General features: G+C 48.4%; 2 protein-coding genes across 2 annotated transcripts in view; both read left to right on the forward strand.

Annotated features, from left to right (window-relative positions):
- Nucleotides 1-15,652, forward strand: part of ZBTB3 (zinc finger and BTB domain containing 3) — a 223,094-nt gene that overhangs the window by 12,233 nt on the left and 195,209 nt on the right. The gene's annotated exons all lie outside the window — the stretch shown is intronic.
- The window catches only part of PCP4L1 (Purkinje cell protein 4 like 1), a 37,095-nt gene continuing 27,924 nt past the window's right edge, over nucleotides 6,482-15,652 (forward strand). The window contains exon 1 of the mRNA XM_053369961.1: nucleotides 6,482-6,627. Within this exon, the coding sequence (XP_053225936.1) occupies nucleotides 6,619-6,627 (9 nt within the window). The 5' untranslated portion in view covers nucleotides 6,482-6,618. The remainder of the gene's footprint in view (nucleotides 6,628-15,652) is intronic.

Genomic DNA, 15,652 nt, shown 5'->3' on the forward strand with positions numbered 1-15,652 from the left:
ATTTGGCGGGACAGTCCCTTATCCCAGGGCCATGTCCCGCTGCTGTCCCTTACAGATGAGGCTTCGTTTGGCTGCTGGCTGGGCTTTCTGCCTTTGGCTCGGATGGGTTCAGAAGCTGAACATACCTCTGCCCAGAAAATCCCTTATTTTGGCTGCTGATCCCTTATTTTCGAGGCTGCTAGTCCCTTATTTTCAAATCTGTAAGTTGACAGCTATGGCTGTAAACCTGTAGTGCGGATTTGATGTAAGGCTATTCATGCTGCTGCTGCTGCTGCTGCTGCTGCTGCTGCTGCTGCTGCTTCTTCTTCTTCTTCTTCTTCTTCTTCTTCTTCTTCTTCTTCTTCTTCTTCTCCTCCTCCTCCTCCTCCTCCTTTGTACCCCACCCATCTGACTGGGTTGCCCCAGCCACTTATTGTGAAAACATAATAAAACATTACAGTGGTACCTCGGGTTAAGTACTTAATTCGTTCCGGAGGTCCATTCTTAACCTGAAACTGTTCTTAACCTGAAGCACCACTTTAGCTAATGGGGCCTCCTGCTGCCGCCGCGCCGCTGGAGCACGATTTCTGTTCTCATCCTGAAGCAGAGTTCTTAACCTGAAGCACTATTTCTGGGTTAGCGGAGTCTGTAACCTGAAGCGTCTGTAACCTGAAGCGTATGTAACCTGAGGTACCACTGTATTTGCTTCCGAAAGGGATCTGGGAAGGAGCCAACTCCTGCCTCCTCTGGTTCAAGGACCATTGATTTGGGGAGGGGAGCTTCGCTGGATGAGGAGAGTTAGTGACAGAGTGAGCGTTTCCCATCTCGGCCTGTTCCCTGTCTCTCCCCCCGCCCACAGGGTCTGGCTGTGCCACATTAATCTTTTATCACCTGCTTCTTGGGCTTTAAATTAAACATGAGGAGAAAACAGAAAGGGAAAGCCACCAAAAATAAAGGCCTTTAATCAGCTCTAAATGGGCCACGGTGGGTGACGGCAGCTGGCACACGCCGCCTCTCTCTGACATCTGATGTGCTGGGAGTGGGATGGAAGGCGGTGGCAAGGAAGCAACCAAGAAGTGTCAGGCTCACCGGCTCACCCAGTGTCATCTACTCTGACTGGCAGCAGCCTTCGAGGGTTTCAGGCAGGATTCTCTTCCAGGCCTAACTGGAGATGTCAGGGATTGAACCTGGCACCTTCCGCAGCCGAAGGAGATGCTCTGCCACTGACCTATGACCTGTCCTTGTGCTCGGGGTCAAAACCAGGGCCTTGGCCATGCTGCTTCTGCACATTCGGCAGCAATAGTTGGCATTAGGTCCGTATAGTTAAAGCTATGGTTTTCCCAGTAGTGATGTATGGAAGTGAAAGCTGGACCATAAAGAAGGCTGATCGCCGAAGAATTTATGCTTTTGAATGATGGTGCTTGGAGGAGACTCTTGAGAGGCCCATGGACTGCAAGAAGATCAAACCTCTCCATTCTGAAGGAAATCAGCCCTGAGTGCTCACTGGAAGGACAGATCCTGAAGCTGAGGCTCCAATACTTTGGCCACCTCATGAGAAGAGAAGACTCCCTGGAAAAGACCCTGATGTTGGGAAAGATGGAGGGCACAAGGAGAAGGGGACGGCAGAGGACGAGATGGTTGGACAGTGTTCTTGAAGCTACAAACATGAGTTTGACCAAACTGCAGGAGGCAGTGGAAGACAGGAGTGCCTGGCGTGCTCTGGTCCAGGGGGTCACGAAGAGCCGGACACGACTAAATCACTAAACAACAACAACAACAACAACAACAAAAGCCCGCTTTTCACGTGCTCAGAGTAATTCACGCAAGTTATCTCTGGAACCCTTGCAGTAACCCTTTAAGGCGGGTTGCAGACAGGAGGCCAAGAGAGTTGCGGCTTGGCAAACACCATGCAGTGAGCCTTTGTTATATAAATAATTGCTGTGGTTTATTAAAAAAACAACTGCTGGGATAGCTCAGTTGTTAGAGAATGGATCTCTTAATCTCAGGGTTGTAGGTTCGAACCTTAGGTTAGGCAAAAAATTCCTCCATTGAAGGGGGTTGGACTAGATGATCCTCCTGGTCCCTTCCAACTCTACAATTCTCTGATTCTACATGGGTGTGCTTACTGCTTGTTAATATTTCACTGAATTCCACAGGAGATGAACAAAGACGTTAATAGTACAATTACCAGAGTCGAGAAAGGCTAACAATTTTGGCAACGTGGGTGGCGCTGTGGGTTAAACCACAGAGCCTAGGACTTGCCGATCAGAAGGTCGGCGGTTCGAATCCCCATGACGGGGTGAGCTCCCGTTGCTCGGTCCCTGCTCCTGCCAACCTAGCAGTTCAAAATCACGTCAAAGTGCAAGTAGATAAATAGGTATCGCTCCAGCGGGAAGGTAAATGGTGTTTCCGTGCGCTGCTCTGGTTCGCCAGAAGCGGCTTAGTCATGCTGGCCACATGACCCGGAAGCTGTACGCCGGCTCCCTCGGCCAGTAAAGCGAGATGAGCGCCGCAACCCCAGAGTCAGCCACGACTGGACCTAATGGTCAGGGGTCCCTTTACCTATTCAATGAAGGCCATTTGCCCTTGGGTCACCTACCTGATTAATATTACTCCATTAAATTGGGTGTTGTTTTTTTTAAAAGGATTGGACAATACAATATTAGTTTAGGGGGGGAGTGCGTACTGTATGTGTGTGTCTATTCTGTTGTTCGTTCATGATTAATTGTGCACCTGATGTTATTGGGAGAGTAATACATGGTTCTGCTTTCAGTACTGTTCACATCTGCAAAAGTTTCAGGGCAGACAGAACGCTTTGCTTCTAACCCGTGCAGTGCCCTGTAACTTCCTGCTGAAATACAGTAGCTTTTCACGCCACAAACGTTCCAGGGCCTTTTCTTCTTTTTAATCCCGCTTTTGATGCACTGTAAAACAAAAGCCCCTTTTCCAGATGGCAGTAACACAGCAACACTGGGGAAGAACAGCAGGACAACTAAGGAAGCAGGATGATGTGTGGCTGGTCCATTATAAATCCATCGCTAATGCACTATTATTACAGCAATGACATTTTTATTATCACCTCTACTAGTATTCCATTTATAGACCACATTTTCTGCAAGGAGTTCAAGGCAGCACGCCTGGTCCTTCCCATTTTATCCAAACAACAACTGTGTAAGATATCTTAGCCTAGGAGACAATGACTGGCCCAGGGACTTTCAGGGCTGAGTCGGGATGAGAACTTGGGTCTCTCAGGTCCTAGTCCAGCGCTCTAACCACTATGCCTCACTGAATACACCAGCAAAACAACAGCACACCAGTCTGAAGGGGCTGAGTGGGGAGGTGTAGTCTTCCTGCTCCTAACCTGACATTCTAACCCAGGCTTCCTCAACCTTGGCCTTCCAGATGTTTTGAGACTACAATTCCCATCATCCCTGACCACTGGTCCTGCTACCTAGGGATCATGGGAGTTGTAGGCCAAAAACATCTGGAGGGCCGAGGTTGAGGAAGCCTGTTCTAACCATTACACCACACTGCCTTAGTAAGATAAGCAAGAGAGAAAGGACCATACAGTGGTACCTCGGGTTAAGAACTTAATTCGTTCTGGAGGGCCGTTCTTAACCTGAAACTGTTCTTAACCTGAGGTACCACTTTAGCTAATGGGGCCTCCCACTGCCGCTGTGCCGCTGCCGCGCAATTTCTGTTCTCATCCTGAAGCAAAGTTCTTAACCCGAGGTACTATTTCTGGGTTAGCGGAGTCTGTAACCTGAAATGTCTGTAACCTGAGGTACCACTGTATTTCCCTATATGAGCCTGCCCGGGCTTTGAGATTTTCAGGGGACAACTTTCTCTTGGCTCCACCAATCTCGCAGGAACATTTGGTGAGGGCACAAGACAGGGCCTTCTCGGTGGTTGCTCCCAGATTGTGGGACTCCCTTCCATGGAAATGTAGGCTGGTCCTCTCTCTGCCTTCCTTTCGCCAGCAGGCAAACACTTTTTTGTTTGACTGTTGGGGCAGGGTCTTTTCAACGGTGGGTTGTTGTGCGTTTTCTTCTCTTTCTGCTGTGTTTTAAATGGCTTTAAGTTGCTTTGGTCCAGTGCTGTTTTTTCAAATGGAAACCATTTTTATTTATTTTTTAATTTAAAACTGATTGATAGGGGGTGTCAATGTTTTTAAATTGCATCTGTTTTTAATTCGTGTTGTAAGCTGCTTTGGGTCCTGCACTGGGGGGGGGGAGTGGGATAAACATAATAAAATAAAATAAAAAGTCTCTCTTCCCAAGTGTTTACAGTGTATGTTTCAAGGTTGCCTGTGGCAGCAAAGGAAAGAAGGACAGAAGGAGGCAGATTAATGTCAGGTTGAGGAGACAGCCGCAGAAGTGAGAATCTTTCTGCTCCCTCTAAGTACAGGCTTGCATACATCGTGGGTAGGGCTGCCTGTCTCTTCTGTCTTCCTGTATTTTGGATCTGCTAGAAGTTACTACGGTCTCGTTGCATTCCAAGGATTGGTTTATACAGCACTGACTTTTTCTCTCTCCTTAAGAGGATATCTTATCTAATTGTTTTGTGCCTCTTTCCAATGGGGGTCTTTTTATTATTCCATGTTTGTGTTTGTGCTTTTTTACGATATTGCAAGCAGCTCAGAGATTTCTTTGAAAAATGGAGCAATATATACGGGTGCGTGCGTGTTAAATAAATAAAACAAGGGTTTTTCCGCTTTTCCTGGGGGAAATTCTCCCGCGACAAAGGGGCTATATTCAAAACACAGGCTAGAGCTATGGTAGTCATAAAAGGGCTGGACTTACAGCACATGTTTATTGGTGCAATTTCAACCCTTGAAATCATCGTGTAGCCGGTGGCACAGGCTAAAAACCTCATCCCACATACCTGGGAGTAAACCCCAACGAATTCGAAAACACATCTGATTAGAGAGGGTTAGGGTTTTGCCATCAGTTGGGTAATCCTGACTCTGGGTTCTTGCCAGGGCTGGTTGGGGCCCATTGGGGCTGATAGGGGAGAAGGCAGGGAGCCCAACAGTAGATGGCGCCAGAGACAAGGACAGGTGGGTCCAGCTCATTTGACTTTTCTCCCTATAGGAGCCCTCTCCTAGGCACCAAGGTCCCTTCAGCCCCCCCAATAAAATATTTGAAGGGGCTGCCCCCCCAGTTGATGGGCATTGCCATTCAAATGGTGTGTGTGTTTGTTCTAATGGGTCACCCTGGAAGGAAGGGGAGCTGTTTAGACTGTAATGTCATAAATGACATAATTGTAGACTTGGAAGGGACTCTGAGGGTCATCTAGTTCAACCCCCTGCAATGCAGGAAGCTTTTGCCCAACCTGGGGCTCAAACTCATGGCCCTGAGATTAAAAGTCTCAGGCTCTACTGACTGAGCTATCTCTTCCGTGTATTTGCTTTGGAGTAAGCCCACCTTAGATGGGACACGGGTGGCGCTGTGGGTTAAACCACAGAGTCTAGGACTTGCCGATCAGAAGGCCGGCGGTTCGAATCCCCGCGGCGGGGTGAGCTCCCGTCGTTCGGTCCCAGCTCCTGCCCACCTAGCAGTTCGAAAGCACCCTTAAGTGCAAGTAGATAAATAGGGACCGCTTTATAGCGGGAAGGTAAACGGCGTTTCCGTGTGCTGCTCTGGTGCCGGTTCGCCGGAGCAGCTTCGTCACGCTGGCCACGTGACCCGGAAGTGTCTGCGGACAGTGCTGGCTCCCGGCCTCTAGAGTGAGATGAGCGCACAACCCTAGAGTCTGTCAAGACTGGCCCATACGGGCAGGGGTACCTTTACCTTTACTTTAAGCCCACCTTGTTGCATTTGGGGTCTCCCCAAAGTCCTTCCACTGAGGGTAGTCACTATTTTAAATTGAGTGATCTGACATAAAAGTGGAATTTATTGTATGTGTCCCTTTGAGACAAGGGTAGCCAATGCCGTAAGCTGCAAATTTAATAGACTCCAGTTCCTTTCACCCCCAGCATGGTGAGGGGCGATGGGAATTACCTTCCGAAAATGGCTGGAGGGCACAACATCAGCTGCCCCTACCTTAAGATATCTGGAAAGGATGCAATTTGATTTGGGTAGGAGAAACTTCTCCCTCCCCAATTAACCGGGGCCCCATCCCCAAACTTGCAGCCTCTGTGATCATCAGCCCCTATGGGGAAATTGCATAAAGAATTGCTTTTCCTTTTTTTAACTGTCTTTATTCATTTTTAACATGTCTGAAGATTTGCAATTACCCAGCACTCAGCTCTAGATTTCAGAAAGAAGAAATAAATAAATGTCAGGTTGATGGAAGTTGGGGAGGGGGGGAGAGAGAACCACGCTGATAGTTTAGAATCAACAAGGTGGCAATTCTCTCCTCAGCGTCTGTTTACTACCACCATCCCGCTGTATTAACCCAGTTTGCAAATGCAGCAGAAACCACGGGCCTCTCCCATTGGCTGCCTGCACCTGCCACTCAAAGTGCCGGGCATCTTTGAGTCCGGCAATATGCTATATATGCGAGTGAGCCGGAGACAGAGGGGGGGCAGTGTGTGAATGAGAGCGAGCGAGAGAGAGTGAGAGAGAGAGAGCGCAAGAGAGGAGAGAGGACCAGAGCATCTTTCTTGGAGCATCCTTAGGGTACCATCCCGGCGCCATGAGTAAGGTGAGGGGATGCGGGAATCCGGAAGGAGATGGGATGGAGAGGGTCTTCTGAGGAGGGTTTGTGCCAGGAGGAGGTTTTATGGGGGGGTGCCTGCCCCCCAAGGGATGCCCATTTGGAGGAGGAGGCTTCTCGCCTCTCGGCATCCCCAGGGCAGGTTGTGTGGCGGAGGTGATCCCCTGGCACTGGAGGCTGGGGGCGGGGGGGGGGAGCGTGGACCAAAGTGGAGAGAGACAGACAGAGAGACAGCTTCACTGTGTGATGCATTTGGGGTGCAGGGAGGAAGGAGGGGGTATATACAGGAAGACAGGCTCTGCTGTCACTGTCTAATCCATCTGGCTGCGTGTGACCCGCACACTCTATCCTCTTGTGCAAACAGCTGATTGCGTCTGGAAAGAAAATGAGTGAGTGTGTTTGTTCAGAAAGGTTAGCAACCTGCATGGCTAAGGGGTGTGTGTGTGTGTGTGTGTGTGTGAGAGAGAGAGAGAGAGAGAGAGAGAGAGAGAGAGAGAGAGAGAGAGAGAGAAATGAGTAGTGAGAGTATAAGAGAGAGAGAACTCACTTGTATGTTGATTTTTGTAAGTTTTGTGTGTTTGGGGTGTGTGTTTTTGTGTGTGTGTATATGGGATGCCTCTTCTTCTTCTTCTTCTTCTTCTTCTTCTTCTTCTTCTTCTTCTTCTTCTTCTTCTTCTTCTTCTTCTTCTTCTTCTTCTTCTTCTCTGCCCAGATAGGGACAAACCGCTAAAATAAACAGAGAAGTAAGCAAACGGTTCTCCAGCAAAGGGAATTTCAGAGAGTGCAGCTTTTTTAATCCACCCTGAATGAAAAGATGGGGGGAATCTCCTCTTCCACACAACAGTCAGAGATACAGCAAGCAACCCATTCCCCTTTTGCATCTGGTTCGCCCTATAGAAGGGTGCCTATGTGAGAGAGTGACAGGGGTGCAAAAAAGACCCCTATCCTGTATTTATGCCAAAGTGAGATACAGCTCTGTGCATGCAGGAAATTGTGTGTGCGTGTATGAGATAGAGAAGACTATAAAGTGTGTGCCTAATACAAGCCCATGTCTGTTAATCCACAAATTCTATCTCTGGGTGGAACATAGGAAACTGCCTTATACCAAGTCAGACTGTTGGTCCATCTGTCTAGCTTTGTATTGCTTACACTGACTGGCAGAGTCTCTTTAGGGTTTCCGACCGGGGAAATTCCCAGCCCCAGCTGGAGAGGCCAGGATTGAACCTGGGACTGTTTGCATGCAAAGCAGATCCTCCAAGCACTGGGCTACCTCTTCCCCCAACCCATCTCTCTCTTTCTCTGCACACATATACAAACACACACACAGAGATCCGAATGCATGTGCATGTGTTAACTCTAAAGCCTGCATTAGTACCCACCGTGTGTGTAAGATCCAAATCTGGCAGGAGGAATCCCCAGGTCTGGAGCGGAACCCTGGCAAAAGCCATGGGATTATGTGCGATGCGTAAACACACTGTGAGCTGTGCGGTGTGAGAAGTGGGTATTTGCTTATTTATTTTCTCCCTCCTTCTGTGATATAAGGACTCGGGGTGGGGTGCTCACCCCACAAAACTGATGAGCAGTACTAGGGCCAGGCATTGCCTGACAAGGAGCCACTTCTCTCAAGCAATCTGGCATTCATGTAGGGAATTCTCTGCCCTGAGAAGCGCTGATGGCTTAATAAATAAATTAGGCAGATTTTGGAAGGCTCGCTCCCTCGACAATCCTCAAGGGTATTTACTTGGAAATAAGCCCCAGCTGCATTCAGCCAGGCTTACTCCCTAGCAGATGCGTTTGGGATTTGCAGCCTCGAGGTGGTGGCTAATCTGGGTAGCCTCCACGTTCAGGAATAGCCTATCTGTGATTAGCAGTAGCTGCGGGAGCTGATGACTGGTTGCCTCTGTTGCTCGTGGGCATGTGGAAGGTCTTACCTAGACCTTTGACCTTACCTAAGGTAAAGTTAAAGGGACCCCTGACCATTAGGTCCAGTCGTGGCCGACTCTGGGGTTGCAGGGCTCATCTCGCTTTTCTGGCCGAGGGAGCTGGCGTACAGCTTCCGGGTCATGTGGCCAGCATGACTAAGCCACTTCTGGCGAACCAGAGCAGCGCACGGAAACGCCGTTTACCTTCCCGCCAGAGCGGTACCTATTGATCTCCTTGCACTTTGACGTGCTTTTGAACTGCTAGGTTGGCTGGAGCAGGGACCGAGCAACGGGAGCTTACCCCGTTGCGGGGATTCGAACCGCCGACCTTCTGATCGGCAAGTCCTAGGCTCTGTGGCAGCACCACCTGTGTCCCCATTGACCTTACCTAGCTAATCTTATATTCGTGTCAGCGAAGATAGACTGCCTCTGTCTATGGAGTTTCCGTTTAGCCATTGCATACATTGTGTAAATAATTTTTGTATTCATAAAGAACTGCCTTGCAGGATCAAACCAAAGGTAGCCCAGCCTCGTGACTGCAGTGCCACAGAACCTGACAGAGAGGGTGTTGATGTTGTGGTTTGTGTTGGACTGGGGACAAGGGTTCAGATCCCCACTCAGCCATTAACCTCCCTTGGGGGGGGTGTGGGAAGGGGGGAAGGCAATCATACTCTCTTGGTGTGGCCTACCTCACAAGGCTGTTATGGGGATGGAATGAAGGAAATGGGGAGCTTTGCGTGCCCCCCCCCCCGAACTCCTTGGGATAGAATTGTAATCATAAATAACATTAATAATCCAGGTGCCTCTGGGAAGCCCGCAAGTGGGGCAGGGAAGGAGGCTGCGAGCAGCACCTGATATCAGTAGACAGACTGTCAATCTCTTTACGCTGTCTCTGAAGGCATCACAAGTGTGCACCAGAGGAGCAATGGGCCAGACAGACCGTGAGCCTCATCCTATGAGCTTCTCTCCTTAGCAAACTTATTCTGCCAGCACCACTTGTGAAGACCTCCCAGCTGTTATGGGGCACTCTGGGCTACAACCCCTATTGGAGGCAGTACGTTTGGGAACACCAATTTCTGGAACCCCGGGGAATGGAGATAAGCCCTGTTTGTGAGCTTCCCATAAGCACCTGGGTGGCCGCTGTGAGAAACAGAATGGTGGTCTAGATGGGCCACTGGCCTAATTCTGATGTTCTCCTCTTTGTGTGGTCGCCAGGGCAAGACCTCTGGCTAGCCCAGGTGCTTGCGATACTTGCCTCCAGCCATGGACCTCTTTTCCTGAGGAGGAAGAGGAGCAGGAGGAGGAAGACGAAGACGCAGTTCGTGGAGAGAGCCGTTGAGGCGGTCTGTGCCTAAGCGGGGTTGACAGGAGCTATTTAGGCGTGAGCAGGCAAGGGCTGATTCTCTTAATCATGGTTAATTGCCTCGGAGAGCCCGGCAAGAACCGTAGCTGGTGCTTTGGGCTCAAGGCCGGGAATTGGCACCGCCGCCCCTTCCGTCCAGATGGACACAGCCGATTAAACCGGCTCACGCCGGGCTCTGCCAACTCCTCACACCCTCCCACAGCCTGATCGTCCTCGGGTGGGAATGCGTCTTCCACCACTGCAGTTCCTGCTGTAGACCAGTTCATTTCACACCAGCAAGGCGCCAGGCCCAGGCTTGGAACTCGCCGGTCGCCTGTGGCGAGTCGGAATCTCCTCGTGGCGACTAGGGAAGAAAGCTTTTTTATTTTTTTCCCTTTTACCACACAAGAGTTCTTCCTTTCCACCTTGAAGGCTGTGAATATGTCACAACTGACTGGTGTGTATGTGTGTGTGTAAGCAATAACCTTTTTGTGTAGGTGTATGCACTAGTGGCTCTGCTGACTTAACTGCAGGAGTGCACCAGGTGCTGTGCAACGCGTACAGAATTAATGCATTTAAGTTGGGGGGGGGCTAGTAATCTATTCTGATGAACATGGCTAAGGGGAAGAGAATGGGTTAGGCTTTGGTAAAGGACTAAATTAGGTAAAGGCAGAGATATGCCGAAGAATTTCTCTCTACCATCTACAGTTGTAATTTCTCTGCTGTGCACGAGACCTTGATCCCCTACTACCCTGAGACCAGGTGGTTTGTAATCCTGTTAAGGGAGTCCCTCCTTGACTTTCCAGTTGAGGGTTCACAACTTGGAGGCCCTCCAGATCTGTACTGAACTACAACTCCCATCAGCCCCCAACCCACATGGTCAACAGTCAGGGAGGATGGGAGTTGTAGTTCAGCAACATCAGGAAGTGCACAAGTTTCCCTCCCCCTGGAAAGAACAAGCAAGCAGATTAACACTTAACCGGAGGATAAAGCATTGCTGGCATGCTGGCAGTTTCGCACAATGGTTAGCGTGCTTGGGTTCATTGTGGGAAGCTCAGAGTCCATTCCCTGCTCAGTTTTGAAGCTCACAGGGTAGCCTTTGGAGAGATGTCGTTCCCAGACTTAGTTGCCCCTTAGGGTTGCTGTTGAGATGAAATACTTGAGGAGGAGCAGGATACAAAGATGGAGACATGAAGACAGAGATGAGAGATATTGGCTGCATACAGACCATACATCTAAAGTACATTCTCCCATCCCAAGGAATCCTGAGAACATTAGTTTGTCAAGGGTGCTGGGAATCGTAGCTCTGTGAGGGATAAACTACAATTCCCAGGATTCCTTTTTAAGAGTGTGTGTGCTTTAAATATGTGCTGTGTATGCAGCCTAAGTCTGCATCTAGAGAAGAGTTATGCGTAAACTGTAAGCCTATACAAGCCTCTGTCCTTTTCCCTCACTTCCTCCTCCTTCCATCTATTAGGTTGGTTTATTTTATTTTATTGCCTCAGCAAGTGCTGGATTTGCAGAATTAATTGTCCTTTGGCATGCATGCATGCCCCAGGAAACTGGATCCACTTTGCAAAACTCAAACACTAAAGCTGTTCCCCCACACACACCCAAAAAAACCCCGTCCCAACAACATGAAGGATTGAGAAGATCAAGAGAGAGAGGGAGAGGGAGGGAGAATACAAAGGCAAATACAAAAAAGGCACAATTTTGTTTATCTGCAAAGAAAGTAGCAGATGAAATTTGCAAAGGTATAAATATTCAGTTTTGAGGGAGGCGGGTGGAATGAAAGAAGCAGCGTGAGACAATATCGGAGAAGAGGGACAATGAGAAATCTCTTTTCAGACCAGAATAGAAAGCTCATATCTTTTGAATGACTTCTCAGATTTTGCGCAAGGACAGCTTTCTCCAGTCTTGGTGCCACTCCAGATGTTTTGGGCTACAATTCCCATCATCCCTAACCATTGGCCAGGCAGGCTGGGGCTGATGGGAATTGGAGTCCAACAACATCTAGCAGTTGGGGGGCCATTTGGGGAAGACTGTCCTAGGGACTGAGCACAAACTAGGATGTATCACATGGTGGTTTTGGGAAATGTCAATCCTACTAAAACCTGCCAGGTGGTACCTGTGTACAGCTCTCCCCACTTTTGATTCCCAGAAACTCTTATTAGAACAGGGTAGTGATGATAATACCAATTTTTGCAGCATTTATGCAGTGATTTTCTTTATCTTTCTAAAGTATTCATGTACATATAATGTTTCAATATAGCCTCACAACAAAATCTGAACCGAGGTCTTCATATTTCCACCAGGCAAAGAACTTCAGTCATTTCAAGTCAGAGTTGTCTATAGGGGTAATAATAATAATAAAAAAAATTATTTATACCCCGCCCTCCCCAGCCAAGGCCGGGCTCAGGGCAGCTAACAAGCAATAATAAAAACAAGTTGAATGAATACAACTTAAAAACAAGATTAACATACAACAATTAAAATATTGAAACATTAAAATATTAAAATGCAGCCTCATCACAGGAGGAGAAAGGAAAAAGGAAAAAGAAAGAGGGGGAGGGAATCAATTTGGCTCCAAGCCAAAGGCCAGGCAGAACAACTCTGTCTTACAGGCCCTGCGGAAAGAAATCAGATCCTGCAGGGCCCTGGTCTCACGAGGCAGAGCGTTCCACCAGGCCGGAGCCAGAGTTGAAAAGGCCCTGGCTCTGGTTGAGGCTAATCTAACTTCCTTAGGGCCCGGGACCTCTAGGGTGTTGCTATTTATGGACCTTGAGGCTCTCCGTGGGGCATACCAGGAGAGGCGGTCCCGTAGGTACTGGTCGGTGTGAGATTGTGTCCAAGCAAGACTTTCATTTGGGGGGTAGAGTTGTTTATTGTTATGCTTTTGCCTTATTAGGTGTTGAGAAAGAATGATCTCTGTCTTGCCTCCATCACCATTGCAATTGGAACACGCAGCTTGGCTTACTTGCCTGAGTTGCCTGGAAAGGATCCCCTAAGCACTTTGGTTACAGCACTGCTAGCTAGGGATGATGGGAGTTGTAGTCGAAAAACAGCCAGAGACTCAAGTTTTGTAAACTCTGATATAGGGTGAGGAACCCGTGAACCTCCCGGTGTTGATTGACTACAACTCCCATCATTCCTGACCACTGGCTGTGCTGACAGGGGCTGATGGGAAATGGAGTCAAAATGTCCAGAGGACCACAGGAGTCCCTGGTTTAGGAGCTTCCATTGGGTTCACACTTGGCTTCCTGTTGGCTTCCTGCAATTTCATGCAGTGCCTGTTTTGTTCTCAGTGGCTAATCTTGTAGCCATCTTAGTATTTTACAGCCCTTTTCCATCTCTGCCCCTCAGGCTGACTGGTTGAATATTAATAGACTTGTTTATGTGGCCCTATTATTCCTTTCAGTCCTTTTTTAAGGCTTGTGTATAAGATTTGGACACAGTTCTGTTTCTGTTTTAATCAAGGCCTGGAGGGGCCTGACCTTGAACAGTAGTTATCTGGCCTTGCAAAGGAGTGTGTGTGTAAAACAGGGGTGGTTAACCTTCAGATGATGGTGGACTACAACTCCCATCAGCCTCAGCTAGCATAGCCAATGGCCAGGGTGTTCAGCAACATCTGGAGGACCATAGTTTCTCCATTCCTGGTTTACAAACTGGGTTCTTACCTCGGGCATTGCAGGACCATGGAGAGCTCCCAAGAAAGGCAGATGTTGCTCCAAGGTGGCCTCTGGCTCAACTGAGCCCCTTTTATGCCTTGAGCAGCATCACATGACTAGCAGAGATCCACCCCTCATGCAAAGTTGCGGAGAATTTAAGGAGATGGTGTTATGGTTTGGACCTTCTCAAGTGGTAGAACTGTTGAGGAAACGAGCTTGGATGATGTATGGATTGCTCCTGGCTCCTCACTCTGGAGACATCCTTTTTATTGGGCATTTCTGATTATTTGTGCTCATGATGGTTCAAAGGCAACCATATGCAAACATTTTTTCAATACTTGCTTGTGTCTGCAATAGTTTTGCGGTGGTTGTACTGCTTTGTTTTATGTCAGTGCATGTTTCTGTAACTTCTTGCTGAAGTCTTGTAACTTTTTATATCCTCAATGTTCTCTGGGGAGGGAGAGATTATCCTGGTTTTGCTGTGCTATAAGTTCAAAAGTGCCCCCCACCCGATGGAAATAATGCAGCAACCCTGAGGTAGCCTTACAGAACAACGAATACAGAGGAATGATGTGTGGACACTCCAGCATAAATGCACCCCCCAAATGTGCTGCTATTACATCAGTGACATGTTGCAGCGTACGCCTGCAACACACCCGCAAAAAGCCCTGAGATCTGGAGACTTCAAACTCCTCCTCCTCTGACAACCTTTGCGGGACATCTCACTGAAATCCAGGGGATTTCAGGGCCAGGGCAAATTTAGTTCTACATTTTCAAAGCTGCCTCCTGGAAGGTGCTGGCCTTATTTTTAAAAATACTGATAGCACTAGAAATCCGACCTGACCTCCTGTGTGCCTGTTCCTGCGCTGCTCTAAAATTGCACAGCTGAGGGAAGGGAAGGTTAAAAAAAAATGAGTCTGTTTTCTTAGTTGGAAGTTAGGAGATCTTATGGCAAAGCTTGTGTTCCCTGTATATATCCTTATTTCTTTTGCCCTGGTGTCATGTCTGTTCAAGGTATTGAAAGCTTAATTTTCCTATTATCTATATATTATCTACCTATCTGCCTGCCTGCCTGCCTGCCTGCCTATCTATCTATCTATCTATCTATCATCTATCTATATCTATCTATATCATTTATCTATCTTTTTTGGAACTGCCTAGCAGAAGCTGTTTGGGTGTTGACCTGGTTACCAATATTTTCTACTGTTTACTTGTTGCTGTGCAATATCCCCCTTGTAAAATCAGCTAAATTGTGCAGCTGTAAATAAATAGATTTTTTTTAAACCAAAACCCTAGCCTTCCCCAAAATCAACACTCTGCAGTGCTCCGTCATCCAAAACGAAGACAACACTGTAAGCGGCTGGGCTGGAATTTCCCACGGCCCAGAGGGAGCGGGGAGGGAGGAATCTGCGCCACTTTGCTTGAAGGCTCCGGTGCTGGATCGCTCTCTTACGTTTTGAGAGGGAAACGACCGCATTTTGTGTGAGGCAGAAAGATTGGCAGCGATTCCGGAACACAAAGGAAAGAGAGAGGTGTTGTTGTTTTTCCTTGCGGTGGAGGTGCACCCTGCGAAGTGAAGGGGCCAAAGAGTCTTGTTTATGCCAGAGGGCCATGAACAAAGAGCCTCTGGCTGCCATTGGCTGGGCTGCTGTGATGCAAGAGAGGGTGACGGCGGAGCAGCCTGCGGGAACAAGGGAAGAAGGGGAGGAAGGAGATGTGAGGAGCAGGGCTATGAGAACTTTTTTCAGCTCAAGGGCTGTATTCTCTCATGGGGACCTTCCAGGAGCCCCATGGCAATCGGCGTTGGGGCCAGAAGTTAAAGTTGTAACACTCGTTTGGACAATCCAGCCACACAGAAGTCAGAGGTGTCTACACACACCCGGGCCAGATTTAGGTTTGATGAGGCCCTAAGCTACTGAAGGTAATGGGGCCCTTTATATGTCCAGCTTTCCTTCGTCAACAACAAATTGTCACTGTTTTTTGTGTTGAATATATGAAATATGGTAATTTATGGACCTAACAGGTATCTAAAGCCATTTGCACATGTTGCCCTGCAACCAGTCCATGCAGAATGTAGGCAC

Source organism: Podarcis raffonei, chromosome 16 (genome assembly GCF_027172205.1).
Source record: "Podarcis raffonei isolate rPodRaf1 chromosome 16, rPodRaf1.pri, whole genome shotgun sequence".
NCBI classification, from domain to species: Eukaryota; Metazoa; Chordata; class Lepidosauria; order Squamata; family Lacertidae; genus Podarcis; species Podarcis raffonei.